At 34.2% G+C, this 24,322-nt stretch overlaps 1 protein-coding gene across 2 annotated transcripts in view; it reads left to right on the forward strand.

Annotated features, from left to right (window-relative positions):
- Window positions 1–23,572, forward strand: part of ANKRD10 (ankyrin repeat domain 10) — a 37,448-nt gene extending 13,876 nt beyond the window's left edge. Inside the window, exons 4-6 of one of the 2 annotated variants that reach the window (XM_064503922.1) lie at window positions 14,795–15,030; window positions 18,876–18,971; window positions 21,873–23,572. In XM_064503922.1, coding sequence (XP_064359992.1) covers window positions 14,795–15,030; window positions 18,876–18,971; window positions 21,873–22,357 — 817 coding nt within the window. In that variant the 3' untranslated portion in view covers window positions 22,358–23,572. The remainder of the gene's footprint in view (window positions 1–14,794; window positions 15,031–18,875; window positions 18,972–21,872) is intronic. The other variant, XM_064503923.1, reaches the window with a different exon arrangement.
- Window positions 23,573–24,322: the final 750 nt, after the last annotated feature.

The raw sequence follows: 24,322 nt of genomic DNA on the forward strand, positions 1-24,322 counted from the left end.
CGTAAATACTTTAGCAATTTGTTTTAAGTAGAACTAGCCTTATTATATTAAATGATAACTAGTCTGTTGTATTTTAACCTGCAATATGAAACTTTTGAGTTGTAAGTGAAATAATCATATAGTTAATTTCTTGTTTTACCCTTTGGTTTCCATCTTACTGTTTTTGTAATGATGTCCTAATAAATCTACCTTAAAATTTAACTTTTTCAATGGTATCATAGATTATTCAGGAAATACAGTAACTTTTAAGTTAGCTGTAATGAGCAAATTACTTCATATGAACAAACTGTTTCATAAAACATAACACTGAAGTAATTTATGCAGCTGTCAAGATCAGTTATTGACAAGTTTCATGAAATCAATCTTAATTTTATAAATTCCCATTTTGCATTCACTTTCAAATGTCTTAAGATAAACTTGGATTTAAATTTACTGTGGAATTGAGCAAACCTTAATTATCATCATCAATTAGTATGTAATCTTGTAATTTTCAGAAAGCATTCAATCAAAAGAGAAGTTACAGAACTGCATAAACAGTTTGAAATGAGTGACTTCAGAATAAGAAGAGAAAGTGTTAAATCCTATAAGACTTTCAAAATATGTAGCTGAGTACCTGAGCATGGAGATATGGCTGCAACTTTAATTTATGGAGTAAAAAGTTTTTTAAACATCATATTTGCAAGACATAGGGAAAACATTTTTGTAAAAGTTTGAAGAGAATAATGTCCACCTTTGACCAAAGCCATTTTTGGTCACTTTCTCATGTAAAATGCAGCAGAAATAGCGCAGGTTTATAGCAGTTTTATTGAACAGAAAATCATTTGGATTCTCAGTTTTGTAACTTTAAATTCCATCTGTGTTACAGTAGCATACACTGGCCATGAGTTTTATAGGTGAATAAAAATGTCCGTGAAATGTTACCATCAATCATGCCAATGCAATAGGCTGTAGGAGAGACTCATTTTTAGTCATTTAGAGGATCCAGGACTTTTCACCAAGTAGTTTAATATTGGGTGAAATTCTGGCCCTGTGACCCGAGTGAGAGAGAGCTATTGACTTGACTGAGGTCAGGATTTATTCCATCGAATCTCGTTTTCAGACCCCATATTTTAAGTTAGACCAAATCCATGTGTATGCTTCTGACAGTGATACTAATTCTCAGTGATACAGGTTTGAAAACTGGGCCCATATCTAACGGTTCTGTTGATTTCTTGATTTTTGTAAATCTTGAAAATGTAGAACCTCTGCAAATTTTATCTCCTTAATTTTGTGGCTTCTATTAGGAAAAAAAAAAGGGGGGGGGGGACTTCATCCACATTCAAGTTCCAGTTAGTATATCTTAACTGAAATGATAATTAACTCTGTAGGACCAAGGCAAGAGTTTTATTAAATATAGAACTAAGTACTAATCAGCAGAGCTGATGTGCTGATCTGTACTGATGATGAATTTGGCTTTTTTTATGGGGCTTAGGTCTTCTAATCCAGGCTTTTCTTTATTTCTCTGTATAGTTATTATGGTATCAAAAAGTTACATGAAGGTGCAGAGAATATCCCTTTTGACTGCAAATAGTCAAGTATCCTCCTTATATCTGATATATATAATAAACAGTGCTGCACCATTACTAGTGTCACATAGAAAGTAAAACAGGGATGTTTAGATTTCATTATTACACTAATAACAGTAACTGACAGTGTAATATTGCAATAAATGTATTTTTTAATAAGTGATATTGAAATACTGCTCTTAAAATGTAATAACTTGGACTACTGTAATCTCTGATATCAGCATTTACTGTGTCCATACATTATTCACTGATTGAGTTGTACTAGAAGCCAAAGATTATTGACAATAGTCCAGTAAAGATAAAAGTAAGAATTTTAGTTTGAATAAATTTACCTCATTTGAATTGTTCTACTCTGTTGCAGGCTTGTTAGTCTATTGCTTTTACAGAGATATACAATATATTGCAGTCTCTAAATTGCATTGAATGTTGCATTGTTTTCCTAATTGATGAGAGAGAATTTGGGTCTCTATTCCTTTGTAAATTTTTAGTAATATAAAACAATAATAATTGTACCCCAGTGAAAATATTTTGATTTCTTTTGTGGTATTTACCTTCTCATTTTAGCTGAAGCATATTCTGTGCACAGTATGTCCTACAGCCATAAAAATGGTTGCTCCACTAACTATGGTATTCATGGACCCTTGAAGAGGGGGAAGCAGGTGGTCACAATGTCCTCATATGAGTGAAAAGGTTTGCTGTGTAACTGACTTTTTAATGTGGATAGTACCTTTTAAAAGTATCCATAATAACTGCTGGATTTTCACTAAAAAGGCATAATGATGCAATTTATGTATGATTGATTGTGTATTATTTATAATGGTGACAAACCAAGTGTCCACAGCTCTTTACAGAGGTAAAGCCATCTTGGTGCCATGTTTTGTTTTGCTCTTTTAGTACACTATTTTTCAAACACTGGATATTATACAATTTCAAAGATTATATCAGAGCTTATATATAAATATAAAATTCAGATATAAGCATAGGACATTGTTGAATAAATTAAAAATTAATTAAGCAGATGCAGCTGTTAATTATACTAATTTGAACTGTTTTCTTTCATTTCATGCCTGTGTTTTAATGCAACTCAATTGTGTATCATGTCCACTTACTTGTGAATAAAAATTCTTCTGCAGCTGTCTTTTGAACAGTTGTATATTCCTTAGTGACTTAGTCTAGAGCTAGGAGAGAGACTTCAAATACTAGTTTTTGTTTCATCTGTATTCTGGGATAGAGAGAGATATAACTTAAGCTGAGGATGTGGCTTTATATGTATCCATCCAATTGAACATAGAAAATCTTGATGAAGAACATTTCTGACTGTACTGATAAAATAATACCATTGTTACTTGCTTACTACAGAGTTAGGTTGATCAAGATGCTTGAATACTGGAATAGGAAAGCTTTTATTTTTCCCAGGCAGAAATCTTAAGGTTTTTGGAAAACAGAGTTTTGTCTACCATGATGGGATGCTAGAAGGACTTGAAGAGGTATTTTCCTTTCTGGTTTCTGATACTCTGGTCTTCAGGTTTGGGAAAATAACTGACATGCTGGAATAAATATACCAGTACATCTGTTTCTGCCAGATGACAGATTCATATCATGACATTCATCTGCTTCTTGTTCAGGGAAGCATTTCAGCCACTTGCGTATTAAAGCTGACTAGCATTCACTCCTTTTACAATGCCAGAAATGTTGCATCTCCAGTATTTATTTTTTTAGTGAGAACTTTTCTCTAATTCTTTGACACTGGCTTAATTCATCTTTACAGCTGATGTGCTGTGAACTGCCTTGCATTGTTTAAAAACAAATGTAATCCTCTTGTTTCTTCTTCACAACTGCTCCCCCTCCCCTGTAACGTAGGAATCTGTCTAATATAGATTCTTCTTGGTGCCTTTGGATCAGCCCTTTGTGAAATTCTTGTAGTACTTTTCTCATTGAAGTGAAGTCTGTTTCAAATTTTAATTATGACCTCTGCAGTGATTTATCAGCTTTTGTTCTTCTTTGTACCTTTGCAACTTCTTGCCTTTCTGAAGTTCAGTTGTCTTTACTGAATAGACAGAAGAGTGAAGTGTAGGTTTCATGACGATAAACAACATAGAGAGACCTTTAAAAATGGGTTATTCTGTTATTATGTAAACAGTCAGTTCCTCTGAAGTCTGAAGGGGAAATTCTTCTGGCCTGTTCTCTTCAAGGGTCTCAGGATTTGGATATCTCCTGTGTTAGTTATTTATTATCTGGAAAGCAGATATTGCTGCACGTCTGGATTTCTTCTAAGTTAAAAAACTTAGCAGATACCTGTAATTTTTTAGCATTTGTTTGTATTCCTTATCTAGGTAATTGAACTACCAAGCTTCTAATATTGAACTGCAACTAACTTCTGGTATTGCATACCCATGATTTGAAATGATATTGCCATGTCATTTTTTTTACTTTGGATGCTAGACTGTTATATTGATTCAGTGTCGAAGAATCAACATCCTACTTTGTTTTCTTAGGATCATTTACTCCATCTTGAGAATAATACTTCCAGTTCTTACTGATTATTTGTTTACAAATAAGTTAGGCACTTTTTCAATAGAATGGCTCTTACATATTTATTAGTATATTAATATTTTTGTAATGTTTAATACTTTTCAACTCTGAAGATCACTTCATAGATAATTCCTTTCGCAAACCTGATTGTCTGTTCTCCATATAGCAGTTAAATGGCCAGATTAATTAATACTGTTGTATTATTAGACAGTGCAGTATAGTTGAGGAAAATATGTGACTTTTTTGTTTGTTTGTTTCATTGTATGTAATAAGTATTTTAAGGCCCTCACACCAGTATTCTTGTTGTTAGTCATTCTGCAATATGGAGGCTACAAGTTTTGGGGTACTGGCTTCCTTTCCCATCATACATAAATTTTTATGGAAAGGCAAAGTTGAAGTGCTTGTATGTTTCAGTATAAATGTAGTGAAACTCTAATTCTTTTTCAGAATAATTACAATTAAAGCTTGCTAGTTTTTTGCATATTTGGTTTCACTCTTGATTTTTACCATTGTAGAAGAACTTACGTGGTTTGTAGGAGGTGATGACCAGGAAGTTAGGTAGTATCATAAGTTGTTTGGATTAGTTTCATGGAAATATTTGGGAATACTGAGGCCAGTCATACATATATGGATAATTGGTAAATCAAAGAGTGGAAGAGAGAGGCTCAGTCTTACAGTAAACCAGGATGAAAAAAGATAGTTTTCACAGCCATAGCTGTTTTGAGTAATTGTAGGAAACTATGCAAATTCTCACCACTTGGTTCCTCAGTCTGAGTGGCTTATTCTTAATAGAGGTGAAATAACAGCAGTGGTGACTGACATCAGTTCAGAAAGAGAGAAGAATGTAAGAGGTTTGTACTTTTTAATGGAAAAAGTTAAATTCTTTGTTAAAGCAGTGATATTTTGTGACCTTTCTTGAAGAAAGGATGCAGGATATGGGTCAGCTTGATAGGGAAGCTTATTCATTAGCAATGAGACTTTGTGGTTTATAGCACTGGTTTCTTTGCTTTAGTTCAGTCCAGAAGAGCTGGATAAAGGACAGTGAAATGGTATCAACACTTTTAAAAGATGATAACTTAAGATTTCTGACAGGAATGTTAGTTTTTTTTGTGGGAGTGATCTGCCTTCTCAGATGATATTGTGCTTTTGTTCACTGTGTGGCTTCCCTTAAGATAGCTTATTTCACAGAAAAAAATACCTATTTCTTGCAACAGAAAGCTGAGTGTGGTGTGCAATTAAGTCAGGTGTAGAAATCAAGGTGTTAGAAGGTAGAAGTTGGGTAGAGCGTGTTAGTGGGGTCGCAGAAACAAGGATGCAGTATATTGACAAATAGAATTGACTAGTTCTGATGATTAGTTCAGATATTGGTGGTGGTGAGGATCTGTAAGGGTACTGTGCTTGATCTGTTGATATTTTTGACTGGATACATGACTGGAGAATTGTTGATTACGACACGTTCTAACCTTTGCAGGTAGATTTGTTGGTTTGGGTTTTATTTGCTCTTCTAGTTTGTGTCTTTTTTATGGAGTTGATCATAGTTCAGCTAGTATCTTTGAACATGGACAAAAGCATTAGGCAGTTCTAGCATGGTCTGTAGCATGTTCAGGTTGATCACGAAAGGTTGTGAAATGTGTGACTTTTGTTACAGGTTAAGAGACATATCTCCTTGCATGGAAGCTTAACAAATCCTGGGATAGCTTCAGCAGCTATAGTTTTGGAAGAATGTTCTAGAAGAGAAATGTTCTTCTGTTTCAGAGCAGTTCTTTTTTCTATTTTGCACAATGTTGATAATATGTGGTAGATAAATTTTCTTTTAAGTTGAGAGAATCTTAAATTGAGAAAAACTCTGTTAAGCTCATTTAAAGCACTTTCATGCACTTTACTAGTTTCTTAATCCAAAAGATTTTCTATCTGCTTGAAGAAAAGATAATTACATTTGGTTATTTTTGTTGCAAAAAATAAAATTTTATGTGATTTGGAAATCTTTCTCTCGATGCCTATTACTGGAAAATAATAAATCCATCTGATACCGTTAGTCCTTTCTTGCTTGCTCTTTTTCCTGTTGGTATAAAAACAGTGGCTTGAAGTTCATTTGCCTCAGTTCTTTAGTTTTATTCCCAAGCCTTTACCGTCCATGCTTTTTATACTAACTCTCATGAATTTTATCTTGCTTTCATATTTGGCACATTTGATAGAAGCTTGCTTTCTTAATTTTTCTAATCCTAGATTGTCACCGTTTTTCAATTTATACGTTGATAAATGTGGTGATCGTATTTGTTCCTAGAAGCATCTTGGCAGAATCTGTGTTGCAAGGCTATTATCTTTTCAAGTCAGGGTTTGCTCAGAACTTTTCCTTAATAGTCTTCCATACCACTTTCTGCATTGTAAGCAACTTTATCTACAATTCCTAATCTATCTCTAGAAGCATAATAGCAGCAGCTGTGATAGTTCTGATTTTCATAAGGTTGAATGGCTAATTAACTCTTTTCTATTGTCTTTGAACTTAAAGTGGCTGCACTACTAAGATGCTTATTTGAAATTCATTGTTGCTAGCTATCTAGGGAATCTTTATTTTTGTTTTAACAGGAAAGGTCTTTTCTGTTATGCTATGTTGCAAGCAGACTGTCATTTTAAAAGTTACCATATCCTTCACAGCTTTTTTTGTGAGCTGTGTTTAGGAATCCTTTCTTATGTGATTAAGTATAAATTAAAATATATTGTTGATTGCTTCTACCGGACAAAGTTAGATAGTAGTATATTGTTAAGGCAAAAGTTTACTTGGAAACATGAATCATTTTTTACAAGAGAAAGTAAAAATCCAAGTCCTGTTTAAGGTCTTTCTTAAAGCGTTAAATTGGAAAACAGAGCAATAAGTCATTATCTAAACCAGACAAATTCAGCACATTCCAACTATATAAATTAATTATAACACTTGACAATACTTAGAGCCTTGACGTTTTACTCATGATTCTCGTATTTTAATGTTGTATACCATGGTTAATGAATTCTTTCTTGTGCTAGCATTTGCTCAGATGTGAGTTGAAGAACCTAGGAGCTGGTTATAGCTGCGTAATTCTTGATGAACCTTGATTTTGGTGTGAACAAAGCAGCTTCAAAGACCTTTATTCTTTCTAGTATACTCACCTTATGATTTTTGGAGGAGGTGCTACGATTATTCACCGTAGTTTTAAAAAGTTTAAAATAATTTCAGCTGCCATATATTTTGTTGTGAAATAAAAACTTGGCACCAACTTGTGCTTTTGTAGAGGCCCAGAATGTAATCCTGGCATGAATTTTCATAGCTGTCCCCACCAATGACACACGTCTGCTTAGTTAAGAATATTTTTCTCTTGGTATCTGAAAAAAGTATGTTCCCAAAAAAAGTATTTCACAACTTCTGTATTTGGACACCAAAGGGTTAAAACACTTAAAGTTTAGTATTTTAAAAACATTTTGCTTTAGAAATTTTAGACTAGTATACTGATGTTTATAGGAAACGTTTTTTTCTCATTGTGGGCGTATTAGTGTTCTGATCTTTTTTTCTTTCTTCTTTTGTTTTGTTTTAATCCTTGTATCTGCTAATTTTTGTATAGGAATAGTTACTAATTCTTTTGAAATACAGCATACTAAATTTAAAGTAATTGAAGCCATGAGTTGACCAGTAATTTTAATCCATTCTGTATAAATTTCAGTGAAGAACTGACAAATTGGTTTCAGGATGAAAGTAATAATGCTTAAAAGGCATAAAAGGCTTAGTGTCTTGTTGTTAAGGTGGTCACATGATAATGGCTTACATAATGAATAATGTGCTACAGCACTTTATGTATGTTAATGTAACTTTTAATCTTAATGTTGCCTGCAAATATGTGATCCCTTATGATATAAGTTTCCTGTTTATGCACCATTGCCCGTTTAAATCAAACAGAAGATTCTGAAACTGTAAAAACTACACATGTCAATGTTTTACAGCTACGTAATTCGAATTGACTTGATTTTTTCAAGTAATCCTAGAAAGGGGGAGCATTCCATATAGAAACTGCTGAAACTGCCACAGGTGCTTCTCCGAAAACCTTACAGTTGTGGCATTGAATGTTCAGTATCGCTTCCTTTCTGCACACAAGGCATACTGTTGAGGTATTTGTTGCGGTGATTGGTTTTAATGCTAATCTAGGAATTCAGATATAGAATCTATAGATTTGCATGCTTTGCTTACCCTAATTTACAATTATCTACATTTTTATTTGTAAACTAACAATAGATAAGTTGAGATCAGTATTTTAACAGATATTACATTGATATACAAAAACTGTGGTTTATTTTCTTAGATTGTCGCATGGCATTAACAAAAACACAGTAAGCTGTAGGTGATGTAATCACTATTTAAAATTATACATTTAGGGGATTTTTCTACATATATACATGTTTTTTTTAAAGATTTAATGTTGAATTTTCAGAGAAACATTTGTTTTTCAAAGTATGTGACATTATAAGTGGAAGATAGTGTATTTTGAGTAGTACATAGTAAAGACATGAAGAAATATACTTGCTTTTTCCTCCAGTATTATAACAAATATGAACAATTGAAACAACTTAGAATCAAGGTATTTTCTAAGTAAATACAGTATAATTTAAAATTCAATGCGAGAAGCACAAGTCTATCTCTTTCTGCAGATCCTTTTAAGAGTAAATTTTGTAAGTTATCTTGAAGTGAATCTTTTCTTACAAGAAAGTTAGTTACATTTAAACAATTTTAGGTTAATTTTTTTTTCTACTTACTATAACTCAATCATAGTGGAAGTATCTTGCACATTTCTGAGAGCTTGCTTCAGGTTTTTCTTCCTTTAGAGCATTTTTCAAAACAACAAACTGTGGTTAGATTTAAATAGTGAAAAGCATCCTGCTTAACTAAAACTAAACTGAAAGTTAACTTCCTGTTTCTATACGCTGTTCCTATTTAGTCAGATAATACATTTTTCTTTCTTTTTTATTAATAATTGAATAATTGAATTAGACCCTCAGGCAGCATTTTTAAAAGCATTTCAGAAGGAATTATCTGTGCATGTACTTCATCAGTATCCTCTTAATAGCTGCTTTAATTTGACACCAAGACTCTCAGATGAACTGGGCCTTTAAAATGGGCATTGTGATGATGTCAACTGAAGGGAGAAACATGGAATTAAAAAAAAAAGTCCTCTTCACACCAAGATTAGTCAAAAGTTTTGAAGACTGCCTGTGGACATCACTTGATGGATGAAGAAAATGGATTATAAGAGTGTTGTTTTAAGCACTGTAGAAGGTATATGAATAAATGTATATGCAAAAAGTCAGATCTTAAACTCTTAATAAACAGTACATGTTTTTGGATTTATTTAAAAAATACTTGTCACTACAGAATAATTCAAGTTAAGATGTAATCTGGCAAGGAACTTTAAGGTCACCTACTTCTACTTTTCCGTTTCCAGACTTCTCTGAACTTTTTCTATGTTTTTTTTTTATTTAGAGTAACTTTATAATGAGAAGAATGTATCTTTTCAGTTATATTTGTCTCTTTTCCTTTGCTCTGGAGTTAGCATCTCATACTTAGGTATTTCAAGGAGAATAATGTCTTTATCATTCCCAGCTCCTGGATTTTAGCCTACATAGAAGGATGGGGGTAAATAATATCACACTTCATGTTTCTAATTTCTCTGCAGTAATAACAGTTGCATGGAAATAATGAATAAACTGTAAAGCCAAAAGAAATATTCTCAAGTGAAAGAATCTTAACAGGACTCATTCCTTCTTTCAAATATATGAATTGCTTTGGAAATGATACAAGTACGTGTTTCTAAGTGCAGAGCTAATTGACTTTCTGACCACTTAACCTTATCCAGGACTAAATACAGTTTTTGTTAAGTCAGGGATTATTCAGTTCAGCCCTTCACATATACTCCTGTGTGGAGTAGATGCCAAAAAAAAAGAATTTTCAGAGCTATAGTTTTCAGTGTACTTTCTTCAGTTTCTCCACCAATTTCTGTAGGTGGACTGGTCTCCTTCAAAGGTGTCTTGTGCTTTCTGACTTTTTTTAAAAAAATTGGAAATAGAGGGGGATTTGTGGTTTTGGATCATGTGTTTGTTTTGACAATAACTAGGCCAACCTTTACAAAATATTGCACCGCATCAGTGAACACTATTTAATAGAAGACTGATTAATCTTAAGATGTATGTAACTTTTCAAGGCTTAGGCTAATTTTCTTTTGTCTAATATGATGTTCCTCCATCCTTTCTCACCTGCCTTACTGACAGCTACTTAATAAGATCTCCTTCTTTGAAAAATATCAGTCTGTATTGCTTGTTACTTGCCTAGTCTTGTTTCAGGTAGGTAACCTAGCTTACAGAAGAATGCTGAAAGAAAACATAACCTTTTCCTGAACCGCAGTGTCTTTTTTTTAAACAGCTTTTCAGGACATTTCTCCTTGTATTCGTTTCTATATTCTGGGTAATACAGTTGCAGAAATAGAGCTGTCATATTTGCTATATGATTAGCAGCAGCGAAATTGCAGCTTGCCTTAAGATTTAGTATCCAGTAGTGTATTCTGAGCTTCCTCGGACCTTCAGATACTTCAAGATTAGGGTTAAACTCACATGGTAACTGGTACTGAGGGATTTTTAACATACAAAAAAACAGAGTGGGTAGAAAAGAGGTTTTTTTGAGGGGCATATGCAACACTGAGATATTTCTGTCCATGTTATCCAAAGGTTTACATTTTTTTCTCCACTGCTTGCTTTCACAGCAAGTCTTGAGGTTATTTTTTGTTACAGTATCCTTTAGCTAGTCAAAAGTTCTTTATCAGGAGCTATGAGAAATTAAGAAAAGTATCTTTCAAGGGACATTTTTAATAGCTTTCGTAGTTGAAAATTTACTTCTATATACTGATTAACTCTTTGAATTTCCTGCTGTTTGATTTTTTAAACTTTGTAGTCCATGTCATATCGTATAATCTACCTAATAGCCAGATGAATCTTCGATTACTGCTCCTTCCTCTTTTCTCTTGATAGAGTCAGTTTACATAATTGTGATTCATAACCAAGGACTGACATATGGCCAGATAGCTTATAGGAGATTTGACTACACATGAGACCAAGAGGAATCCAGTGGAGTGAACTGTTTCTAATCTCAGTCCTATAATGAAGTCTGTTACAGCAGTGGCTTTTGTATTCTTAGCTCAGGGACTAAGCTGAGCTGGCTACATTACTCTCAAATACTGGCAGCATTTGAGGTAGACTACACGTTGCAGATTCTGAAAGGATTTAATAATAGATGTGATTCCAACCCCTTGTAACTGCTGCTGTAAAAGGGTGGTCTCAAACTTACCACTCAAAGTCCAGATCAGTGCTTTTAAAGAAAGGTGTGATAAATATTCTAGCTTTTTAGTTCATTCAGGTATTCCAATTCAGGACTTCTAGAAGACTGTATAAGAGTGTTTTTCTATTTGTTCACTCAGAATCCTCAGAGTGATGGTAGTATTTCTCATTCATCTAATAACATATTTTAGAAATATTTTTTGATTAATTTGTATCAAAAAACTCTGCCAATCTGGTAAGACTGCGTAATAGGTGCTAGAGGTGTGGCTTTTTGCTTTTTGTATTTTTTTTTGTTTTTTTTTTTCCTTTCATGCACATGGCTAATTGAGTTGCTGTTTTTTTCTTGAATTACTTGCCTTTTGTTATGATGAGGTAGTATAGTATGGGTAGTTCTTGCTGCCATTTTCTGTTTCCATGGCAGATTTTGCTTCTAGAGAAGGCTAGAAAAAAGCAACTAAATTAAATAGGTCTTTTTAATTTTTTCTGGCCTGTTTTTCTAGGGAACTGAGATTTATGAGGTTATTATCTTTACCCACCTCTCCTTTTCTCTTTCCCAGTAATGCTGGAATGCAAGCCAGAAATTTGAAAGGACTGAAGTCCCAGATCACCTTTACATTAAATGCATGGAAGTTGACAGCTGGATAGTGAAAAGACACTCCGATTAGTATTCACATTGAGAGGAAGCAGGCAGAACTTAACAGTTGTATTCTGTTTAGTAGCAGCTGACCATCTGTATTCATCTAGATCTTTTAATCCCCTTTTATTCTGTTTAACTTTGTATTTTTCTCTTTTTTTTCATTACCAACTTCCTGACACAGGAAATTCCCTTGGAGCTGATAAGTTAAATTCAGACTCAGATTTTTGAGAGATGTCTTTCCTATCTCTGCATCAAGAATGTTATATCCAATGTGCTTGAGCCCCTTGAGAACCTCTGCAGTACTGCTCTTAAAATACTCCTCTGGAAGGGAGTGTTTGTTTGTTAAGGATAAACTGTTCAGGGAGGGAAGGATGGGCAGAGATACTAAAAAAAATCTCTTTTTTTAAAGCTTCATTGTATTTTAATATCTGACAAACACTAACTTAAAGCTTATTTTTGTTATTTTTGGGAAAACAACTTTCCCTTCCCAGAATTTGTCCATGTAGTATTGCACACTTGCATCTTAATTTGTACATCTCCAAATGCCTCCAGCAACTCATTTCAGCATTCCTTTGGTGATGTAACTGTAGTCTGTCTTGCAGTCCACTCTTCAAAGCAGAGATAACGTTCAATAACATTTGCTAATTAATAGTATTATTTATTCCTTGATTGCTTAAATTAGGCAGTCAGTCAACACTGTATTGTGCTTTTTTTTAACCTTTGCCTAACTTTCATTTGCTCTTGTTTAGATTTCCTTCACCATCCTTTTGAGACTAGCAACTTGAAAACAGATTTGAGAAAATTGAGCTATTCTCTTTGTTCAAGAAGAATATGTTTAAATTTCTATTTCCTGTTGCATTGTTTAATGTCTGTATTCTAAAAAAGTAAACTAGAACTACCAAAAGAGTATTGAATAGTGGTTAGAAGGGACTTCAACATGGTATCTAATTCCGCACCAGAAAGGATTGACTATGTTTGCAAAATTTGTGGAATTATGATCTGTTCTTAAAAAGGGGGAAAGAAAAACCTCTGGAGATTCAGCAACCTTAACTAACTTACACTCCGAAACTTTCTCCTGATGTCTAACTTAAAATATCCTTTGCTTTAGTTAATTCCATTACTTCATATACTGTCTGCACCAGACACACAGAAGAGTTTAGTTTCTTTGCAGATACTTTTTAAGTATTTGAAAATAATACCTCTACCTTGAGGTTTCACTTCTTTTGACTGAATAAATCTAGTTTCTTCAGTGTTTGGGTTTTCTGTTTTTTTTTTTTTTTTTTTTTTTTTTTTAATTCTTTCTTTTTAGACCAGTGTCTGTTGCTGTTCTCTAGATTTTTCACTAGTAGTCCAAGTAGGCGATGTCTTAGAATATTCTAGTATGGAGTTAAATTATACTGATCTTCCCTAGTTAATGAATTTTCTGATTCTGTAGCATCTTCACTTATCCTTCCAAATTTTATGCAGTCCAACTGTATCCATTTATAGAATTAGTTTTGCTATAACAGTAAATTTATAAAGATTTTTAAGCTCTTTTTATAGCAATGAAGTTGCAGTATCCTAGGAAGCAAAGACGGTCTTTGTTCTTTGTTTTCTCAATGTGAGCTGGAGTGAGCAGTTTGTTCTGCACTTCATGTGAGTTTGAACAGTGGAGTCAGGTCTGTTAATCTTCTGAACTCTTACTCTGTTAGCGGGTCTGTTTCTGGATTTTTAAGTAACGTGCCTGTCTAAACTACTGAAGCCCAGAAACAAAAATCCAATTTTCTGACGAAATAGATCTGTCTGGAAAGGAAGAAAAACTTAGAAAACCTGATCTATTGGCATCTTTTTCTTCATGCTAGTTTTGTCATTTCCAGCCTTCTTGTCTCTGTTCTTTTATGTACTTCCTTATGAAGTTACAGTGTTTGAATTTCTAAGCATAGACATACTGTATGGTTGTGTAAATGTTTTTGATATAGCACTCTTTTAAAATAAATCTCTACAGCTCTAAATGTCCTGCCTGATTTAATTCTTAATCTCTTTGATACATTAAAATACTCAAAATCCAGTGCCATTTCTCTTTTTAGATGGAAAAGTCTTGGGTCAAATAACAAAGCAAGTCTCAGCATTTATGATGTCACACACTTTGAAATGAGAAACAGACCAGAAAAAAGTATAAGCAAAGCATAATTAAATATATCATCTTTATCTATCTATCTTTTTCTATATATGTATATATTTTATTGTTAGGAAGAATAGTGATGTTGTTGTTACCTTAGAAACCAGAATGCCATGGACAATTGCCAAGTCATGTTAAGTTTGTTTTGAGTATTTAATCTTTTACTCAAGATAAAGAAATAGATTGCAAAATAAACTGCAGAAGATGGTAAAATTCAAGGCTTGAATTAGTCTGAAGTTTGTGTAAAGATGAAATACTTCAGACTATTTTAGAATAAAGTATTTTGAGAAGTTTAAATAGGAAGATGCTTTTTTAAAAGCACATAGTATATTGATTTTATTGAAAGTGTATTGTCTCCCAAATTTTGCTTAGAAACCAGATATATGTGCGAAAAGTTAAGTTAGTTATAAAACTAAGATTGATAACTAATTTCTTAATGGAAATTTGCTAAGTGTATGTTTTCTCTCATCACCAACAGATAGTTAGTCAGTAAGAGCAGCAGCAGCAGCCAAGCTAGGTTGATGAATGAGTGTAATTCAGTGTCTTTGTATTGTACAGCTTGAGAAATGCCAGTGGCCTGACAGCAGCAGACCTTGCACATACCCAGGGCTTCCAAGAATGTGCCCAGTTTCTCTTGAACCTCCAGAACTGTCACCTGAATCGTTTCTATAGCAATGGCACCTTAAATGAGGTTCACCAGAATGCAGGTCCCAATCCATTCAGTGGTGGGACAAGTCGAAAGAGATCCTTTGAAGATATGGAGTCTGCTGGAGTAAAGAAGGCTAGAACTGAAGGTGAGACCCCAGAGGTAAAAGGGGAAGGGTGATACTGTTGCTGAGAAAGGAAAATAAACATTTTAAAGCAGTTCAGAATGGATGTTGAGTATTATTGACAAACTTGCTTACATATCTAAATTGCATTTTAATAAAACAAGTAGATGATTATCGTTATTCCATCCTTTGAAGAGTATACATGTGCACAAGATCCTGATTCTCCCTGTCATCAACTTGGTGTGTTCCCAAATTTTTAGTTCCAGAGAGTGTTTAAGTTACATGATGCCAAGGATAATGTTCTGAAGAGCAGAAGCTGGAATTGGCTTCTACTCCTTCCTCAGTTCTGTCTTTGGGGTACCCAAATAATGTTACATAAATTCACAAAGATGCCTGGATGTTATGACGGTAATTTGCCACATCATGATTAACTCCCACTTCAAAAACTGTTTGTTAGGTGAGATGGGTGAAAGAAATTTTGGCTCAAAAAACTTTCTCAGTCAAGAAGGGTTATGCCTACAATGTTAAGTTAACATACCTTAAGTTTCCAGGATCATTAGCACTCTTTAAGGGATTATAGGATGAGGTCAGACTAAAGTGAACCTTAAGGATTCCTATTTAGCCTTAACATATTGAGGATATTATTTCTTCCTTTCCTGTCAATAATGAGATGGTACAATCTCATGGATACTTTTTGGTGGCTATGTAAAGAAATCCTTTTCAAATCTTGTGAACACCTTGAATAGTATGAGAGAGAATAATACTCTCTGCTCCCTTTCTGGGGACCATCTCAGTAAATTCTTATTAAAAGGAATTCAGCATTCTGCACTCAGGCCTCTCATTTCTTGATCCTGACTCCAGCATCAGGAAAGGGACTTCGTAGATCTTCATTGAAGACACTTTCTTCAGTCAAAGTTTTTGTTGTTCTAACAGGTCACTTGTTCAGAAGTGACTTTCAATGAGCCAAATAAAATGAGTTCAACCAGTGCTTTGTTCCAGATACAAGAGTGGAAATAGAGTGAAATGATGTTGGCAAATATGACACAGACAACATAAATCACATCAATATTGACATTCAGTAATATTTCCTTTAGTACTTACTATCCAGATGACTGTGACTCCAGCTGACATTTCAACTTTCCCAGCATCAGAGGTCATAATATTGAAATGCATAGCTGATCATAAACAGGATTTGGTACCTTCTGTAATTGGTCTAAACCATAAGTAATTTCATGATGGAGAAGAGTTCCTATACAATTAAATATAAGACTGCCTTTCAGAAATAAAGCACTTAAGTAGCTGGTTAGAAAAAGAAACTTTATGCAGTCTACAGGTGCCCATAACAGATCCAAGGAAAGATATCTTCGATACATGCAATTCATATTCTGTTACCAGGAGACACTGCTTGAAATCAAAGATACACATCTTTTGTTTTGGAGAGGTATTCCTTCTGAGTTCATGACCAGTAATCTCTTAGTTTCAGAAAACGATTCCAGCCTGGTTAATAGATAGCATTTCCCCCAAATCTGTAGGCATGGTACTGGCCTAGCTATTTTTAGAATATGTATTGCCATGAAATAGCCCTAGTTTCTATATTACCTTTAAGCATAAACAACCGCAGCAGTGAAAAGTTAGATGGAATGAACAAATACAGATAGTATGTTTAAGTGAATGAGGTCTCCTAAGCAATTATGGAGATGCCAAAGGACAGGATATCTAACCAGCCAGAGTAGGTGGTTTTTGAGCTTTTTTTTTACCAGCAGGACTTTTAAGACCTTTGTAAACAAAGCTAAAGGCCTTGTCGTGTTTGCTTGAAAGTTTTTACAGTTATTAGGAGATTCTTCCAAATTGTTTAAGCTAAAGTTTCTGATCTGTGTCTGCCCTCAAAGGCATCAGCATCAGTATTATTTATCATGTCCATGCAAAAAGTCTGCTGGAGTGAGAATAAATCACTATTCTTGAGATGCTTTTTAAACAACAAAGGTGTGGTATGAGAAGTCATCAGTACATGTTTGTCCTTACCTAGCCTTTTTAGAAAATATGCCCTATTTTGTGATCATGTTCTTTTTAAAACCACACCAGTATATTGTCCTCTACTTTAAAGACTAGTTACGCAGCAGATTCAGGAGATAAACATGGAGAGAGTGCAGGCAACCAGTATTTGCTGGGAAGGGTAGGATTTTGATGGCCTTACCCCAAATCGGAACAATCACTGCTTTGAAAAAAAAACACATACTGTGACTAGGCACAGTGTAAGCATGTTACAATGAAACTGGAAGCAATGGAGTTGGAGTAAGAGGAATATTTAAGCTGTGCTTCACCTTTTGTCCTGGAATGGCTAAACAAGGTGTGTGGGGGGGGGTTGCTTGCACATAATTTTGTTTATGTGTACGCATGTATCTGCTTTTAGGTAGGTGCATAGTATTAAAAAGAAATTTGCCTCAAAATTATGTAACATCAATACAGGATATACTGTGATACAAACTAGTTACTCTCTTCTGATGTAATATAAAACTGAGTTCCAGAGGGTGAAGCTGAACTGAAGCACGATTAAAACCAGTAGCCACCACTGTTGCAAGGCAATTTCAAAATGTATACCAAATATTTTCTACTTTTGCCGTGGAAGTGTTGGCTGGATTTTCTCTCCATATCTTGTGAAATGTAGTAGCTCAAGAATTTATCCTTGCTTCCTGGGCTGGCTGACAGAGGGTAATGCACAACAGACAAGACTCACTGTTAGCCTGCTACAGAATGGACTGATCACACAGGTGTATGTGTGGCGGTCCTACTCTTAATATCTTGTTTATGGCCCTTGGCACCGAAGGTCTTGCAGTGTCCTGTACATCCTACACACAATACTTACTTGCTATATGCAGCAGGTGACCATACCAGTCAGCAATATGGGCCCAGCAGGGCCACTTTTAGGTGTTCTTGGGGTGGGGATGGGGGTGCAGTGCCCAAGTGTACCCTTGCACTTCCATATTCCTCGAGGCAGCTAGCAAAACTTGCCTTTCCTGTCCTGGCTGAGGGTAGTTTGAGGCCCCCTGGTATGAGGGCCATGGTCTCCTTTAAGCCCTGTATAATTTCTTTGGCCCTGAAACACTTCAGCAATTGCTTAAGGATCTTTAAAAACAAGTAGTTTATTTCAGTTGTGCCCCAGCTAATGAGAGCGCTGTCTTGCAGTCTACCAAAGTAGATCTTTATAGCATGATGCTAAGAGTATGTGCAATGTGTAGAAAGGTGTGTCAACATCAGTGTGAGACAGTGCAGGATCTGCTGGGATGGTACTGGAGGAGTGCCTTGGATGGAAGGTACAAGAGCTAGTGAAGCCAAATCCATCTTGCTTATTAAAGCAGTTCCCACAGCAGCGTAACCACTCATCAGTTTTTATCTGAGGAGAGCTCTATCTTGAGGTTCCTGGAGCAGTCTAGTATGAATGGAGTGTGCAGTATGGGAAACAGGAACCTGGAGTGAATGAGGGAGCAGTCTGGACTGACAGAGTACATGTTTTCTGAGATAGAAACTGCTTTTGTTTATCAGGTGTGCTAGCTGTAAAGCCCACGTGTGGATAATTTAAATTACTCTTTATTCATTCTCACAGTACATCAGACTGAGTGCAAAGTCTGATAGACTAGTACTAATTAGTAATTTTTCTCCACCATGGAGGATAATGAATGTGCAACTATTTATCTTTACTTATTCCCCCATTGAGAATTGCAAATATAGGTATATTTAAAGCTTTCAAAACTGAAAAATTATATTTCTTTCTAAAAAGCTTTTGTTATAGTAGCAGAAATACTTAATTTTTTGTTTGGCTGAGTTTTCAAATGTGCATCAGTGACTAAATGTAAACTTTTTTTTTTTACCAGCTTATAGCTTTGATGGCTTAATACCAATGATGAATGGAGGAGGTGCGGATGATGCTGACAATATGCACATTGATAGAGAGTTTGCTGTTGTATCAGGTGGGAGTGGACAGTTTCCTGTTAACTACAACAACATTCAAATGGTTGAAGACACCAAACAACAGGAGAGTAGTTCTGTTGGACCAAAAGAAATTGAAATATACACTGTTTCTGCAATGCAAACTCCTTGTTGTTGCAAGAATCAATATGCATTTTATTTTTAATTTGAGCATAAAACTTAATCCTTTATTTTTGCACATTGTTGTCTAGAGTCTTGAAAACTATTGTATTGCTGTAACACCCATTATTTGGGGTTTTAGTAGTTATCTAAAATCAGCTGTTTCATTCAACATATTGTAACAGTAAAGGAGAAGGCTTATTAGTAGTTCTGAGATAAACAGAAATCCACTATGGCTGTTTCACTTTTAACCTGAAGCTTGTATTACATTGTGCCTTGTTTTTAGTTGCCATGATTTCAGGTTAAAGGAAATTCAGGAATAATTTAAACGATTGATTTCATTTCCATTAAATAGATTTAATTGCTAGTAAGAAGATTTAGTAGGGAAACATATCCTAGTGCTTATATAGCTTTGCAAATAATGTATGTTACAACTAAACTATATTCAAATTAGTTCAACAAATGCTATAAAGAGTAGTCTAGACATACACGTGTTCAAAATTTGTTCAGACACAACAGTGTAAGTGCAGGATCCTGCTATGAACAACTTCTGTTTTTGTTTTATGCAAATAGAAGACTGGATGTTGCAGGTCTTAAAAATGGTATTTGGAACTAAAGTACCTTGAAAAGCAGTGTTTGAATTTTGTACTGATCTTCATGAAACAGTCATAATGTTAGTAGTATTAGTGAGTATTAATGCTATAAGTTTTTTAAGGGCTGCTCAATCAAGATGCTTTTGGTAACCCCAGGGTGTGTATAGAGTTTTGATGAAAACTGTTTTGGGTCAGCTTCTCCATGCCCTTGGTAGGTAAAGGCATGGAGTTACTATGATAGTGCATTATTACATTTTGAAATGAATTTATTACTTTAATTTGTTCTGTGATAAAAATGTTTATGCTTTGTACCACAGATCAGATTCACCAAAGGGAATGATAATGAATAGATATTTTAATATATTAGGAATAAATATATATATATATTCAGTGCTTTAAAAGTAGATTATGATATTTTCCAGTGATAATTACCAAGTGTTTATGGAAAAATGATTGTCTTTCATAAATATATTCTGTTACTATAGGTGCTAATTTTTAACAAATAATAACATTCTGTAATTATCACTAGAGCTATTCATTACCTACTTTTGCATATTAACTAACAGTAGTGCCATTTTTATTAAAATTGGTTTGGCAAAGCCAGCCTAATAAGAACTTATTTTTAAACAGTTAAAATTTTGCACTTTTCAGTTAATAAACACTATATGAAATTCTTTCTGTACATTTTCTTTACTGAAATAGTAGGGTTGATGTCTTGATGGGTTTGGGGTTTTTTCCACCTTCAATAACAATCTGGTTAGTGAGTTGAACTGGTGTGGTTACTTTAGTGTAGGGATGAAACAGGAAACTCCAGTAAGTACATCCATAGAGTTTCAAAACTGATACGTTTTTGGCATTGCATATTACTGTATGTGAAGTATCAGTATCATAATCCATATCTCAAATTATAACCATGCAAAGGACTAATAGAAAACCAGAATTTTTGATTCTTCCTTGTCAAACAGTGGTACTCATTATGTGTCACTTAAACAGGAACCCAGGGTTTTATAAATGTGGCACATTACCAACAGACTTATTCACTGGCTTGAACTGGAAATGAAACAGTAAATACAATCCTATTTTGCACATAAGTTGATGCTTTCATGTATGCATAAACATATGTGCATATATCCAGGGATAATAACAGAATGTAAAACCTAAATGTCACCATGTATGTCTGTAGTTTCTAGGTTTGCCTTACTAATCTTTGCCAATATAGATGTAAATTTTAGATGTCCTTTACTCGTAGGTATTTTTAAGGCAGAATCTATCATCCATTTTTTGTGCCAGTACTTTGAGTACCACTGCAAAAACATACCTTTCAGACATGCTGATGAAATCTGTTTATGGAAATAAAAATATTGTAATAATTACTAAATTCAAAAGAAAAATTGCTTTAAAACAGTTGTCAGTGTTTTTCGCATGCACATTTTTAGCATTTTGTTTCCTGCTACTAATTTTTTTAGTCTTCTGTGCACTCTGCTGTTGCTATTGTATATGGCATTTTGCATGTGGATTGTACAGATGTTATTATAAACTTATCATTAAATATACGCCTGTTTTTTTCTGCTTAATATCTTATCTAGCAGACTGCTAGAAAAATTGAAATACTTTCTGAATAAAGGAAATTTGAAACATATTTTATATTAGTACCCCAATATAAGCATTTGTTTATTCGGCCTGTTTCAGTCTATACTGTACTCTCAGAGCCCACAAGAAAGGAAAAAAGAGCCACAATTTAGTTATGACTGAAATAAAAAAAAACCTTCATCTTCTCACAGATACTAAGTTCCTCTATATGTTTACTCTTTCATCCCAAGTGGGCATTACAGTTAAGATGGAAAGATGCCTTTTATTCCACTTTTCAGAATGCCCAGAATATTGTCTGCTACCCTACACTTATTTCATGCAGTTAAATAAAATACTTTCTGAAAAGTTGCATTGTCTTTGGAAAGATTAATATAGGTATATTTACACATTGAATGTAGATAGATAGTTACATTTTCAACACTAGAATCTGTGCTTCAAGCTTACTGGTCAGATCTCATTACTTTGAACTACCTGTATTGTTATGGATAAAGAAAAGGTAGATTTATTTTCAAAGCTGTGTATGGAAGAATTTTTAAAATAAGTGGAGTGTAGTGGAGACATTTTGATGTATTTTGATTGATTCTTAATTTTTGGTGACAGGTGTATTTCTTAATGCAGATATGAATAGCAGTAGCTCCATATTGAATGCACTGACAAATGGATGTGCCATCAATGGACATTTGGACTTCACCGCTGCACAACAGCTCAGTGGAATGGATACCAGGCATGAAGAATGTTTAACATTAACACCTAATGGAGTAATTTCTGGAACAACCTCTCCTAGTAGGCATCGAATGCATACCAGTAATGGCACTGAGGAACCTGAAAAAGCCATGAATAGTTCCACTGATATGTGTGGATCTCTGCATCTGAATGGAAGCCCAAGTAGCTGTGTATCTAACCGACCCTCATGGGTGGAAGACCTTGGAGATACTTTGCACTATGGACACTATCATGGTTTTGGGGATACTGCTGAGAGCATCCCTGAACTTAGTAGTGTTGTTGAGCATTCCAATTCTGTTAAAGTTGAACAGAAATATGATAATACTGTCTTAGGCACAATGTATTTGTATCATGGTTCCTAGATGAATGACCTTTATGTCAAATGCATATTGAAATTGCTACCAAATGAATCTGGGGGGACAGAACACCCACACAGCATTAAATTTGAAGATTGCAACTTATTGCTATTTTTACACTTTGTTTATATAAAAAGTAAACCTTTAATTTGACAGCCTTATACAATAGTTGTAGTTTGTTGCATGTATGGGGCTTATTTAGTGATAAAACAGGTGCTGTTATGATGGAATGTTTATTATTTTCATTTTTTTATTATGGAATGTTCTGGTTTTGTATTTTTTTATTTCTAAGCTTGTGAACACTATCTTTCCCTTTTTAGAACTGTTTTCCCTTTTATTAAAACAATTAACAGAGTTTTGTGAAGAAAATGAGTTGTATGTTACCTATGTGCATCCCTTTGAAGTAAAGATTTTCCTTTTTCATATCTTCTGCTGAAGCTATGGTAGCAATATCAATGCCAGCTATCACTATGCAAGGTTTGAAAAGTGGCAATCTTACGGAGCTTCTCTAACTTTCTAATTTGTACATTTGTTTAGTATAATTAGATGTTCACCTTTTCAGTTTTTTTGAACGAGTTGTTTAAAAATGCAAAGACAAAATTTGAAAAGTTAATGTTTCACTTTCTGTAGCATAGAAGTGCTTATTGTTGTTGCTGGGCTCTTTGCGTTATAGAGTGGGAAAGTGGGTTGCCTTGTTCAGTTGCAATTGGGTATGCCTCAGGTTAGTTCTGAATTTGTGGCATTTTTATTTTGCTTCTCTTCTTTATATGTATGCTTGATATTTTACCATAGCTCACAGACTGGAGGCATGTTCGCACTGTTCTGCTTTGTACACAGTTTTAAATTACTGTTACTTGTTATAGAATTTGCCAAGTCAAAATATTTGAGTTTGACTGTCTTAGATATACATTTATTGTCCTTTTTTTTAAACATATGCTTTGAAAATGTAATGTTGTGTAGTCTTTGGGCTATGCTCACAGAAAATATGTTGTATTTAAAGCTTAATACACAAATCAAAACTTCATGTAAGTGCACTATATGAGCACTAATAATATAAGCTACTGCATTGTGGTATGATAAATGAAGAGTGGGGAAGAAAATGGTAAATGAGATAAGCCCTCTGAATTGTGTTGATTTTTTTTGTTCTTGTTTTGTTTAAAAAGGGACCTTTACAAATTGGATTTAAAAAAAAATAAAGAACCATATTACATTGTATCTGAATATTTTGTTTAGACATGATACTTTCACTGGCAATTTGAACAAGTCTTTAACAGTTTTGAAATCATGTTTCTCTTTAATCTTTCTCAGTAATCTTTTATCAGAATGTGGAAGAAATTGTGAACAGCCCAACAAGTTGTCTTTGACTGAATCATAGAAACGCATACTGCATGTTCTGTGTATAAAGGCTGTATCAGTCTTGAATTCCAAAACTAGTTAAAAACTTTGGCTGCCTGATTTCCTTTGAAGTTAAATTGTCCTTTGAACATTTTAAGGCAAAATGCTACAGGCTACAGAAAAGTTAATATTTTAAATAGACTTTGTAATATATGTGGTACACCATCCATATGTAAGATTACTGGAATTTATGCAAATTGAGAGTAACATTCCAGCTGAGCTGCATGGATTGACCAGTGATTTTGCAAATTGTTGGCCAGACCAGCAAAACTCCTAGGTACCTTCTGGAAACAAAGATGATTGATGAGAGCTGAATTTCAACTGAAGCAGGCTGTTTCTAGCATGCATGTAACCATTTGCTTGCACTCAAACAACTGCATCCATGCCCTGTTCTTGGGAAGTTTTAATTTCTTGATGTAGTGCCCAGAAGTACATGTGCCATTGCTATTATACTAACACAAGAAAGTAACTTAAATTTTTTGTATCATTGGCTTTTTTTCCTATGTATTCTGCAGAGCTTTTTTGAAAGGACCTTGTAGTTGTAATAATAAGCACTCTCATCTTAAGTACTTGTCT

The sequence above is a fragment of the Dromaius novaehollandiae genome, chromosome 1 (genome assembly GCF_036370855.1).
Source record: "Dromaius novaehollandiae isolate bDroNov1 chromosome 1, bDroNov1.hap1, whole genome shotgun sequence".
Classification (NCBI taxonomy): Eukaryota; Metazoa; Chordata; class Aves; order Casuariiformes; family Dromaiidae; genus Dromaius; species Dromaius novaehollandiae.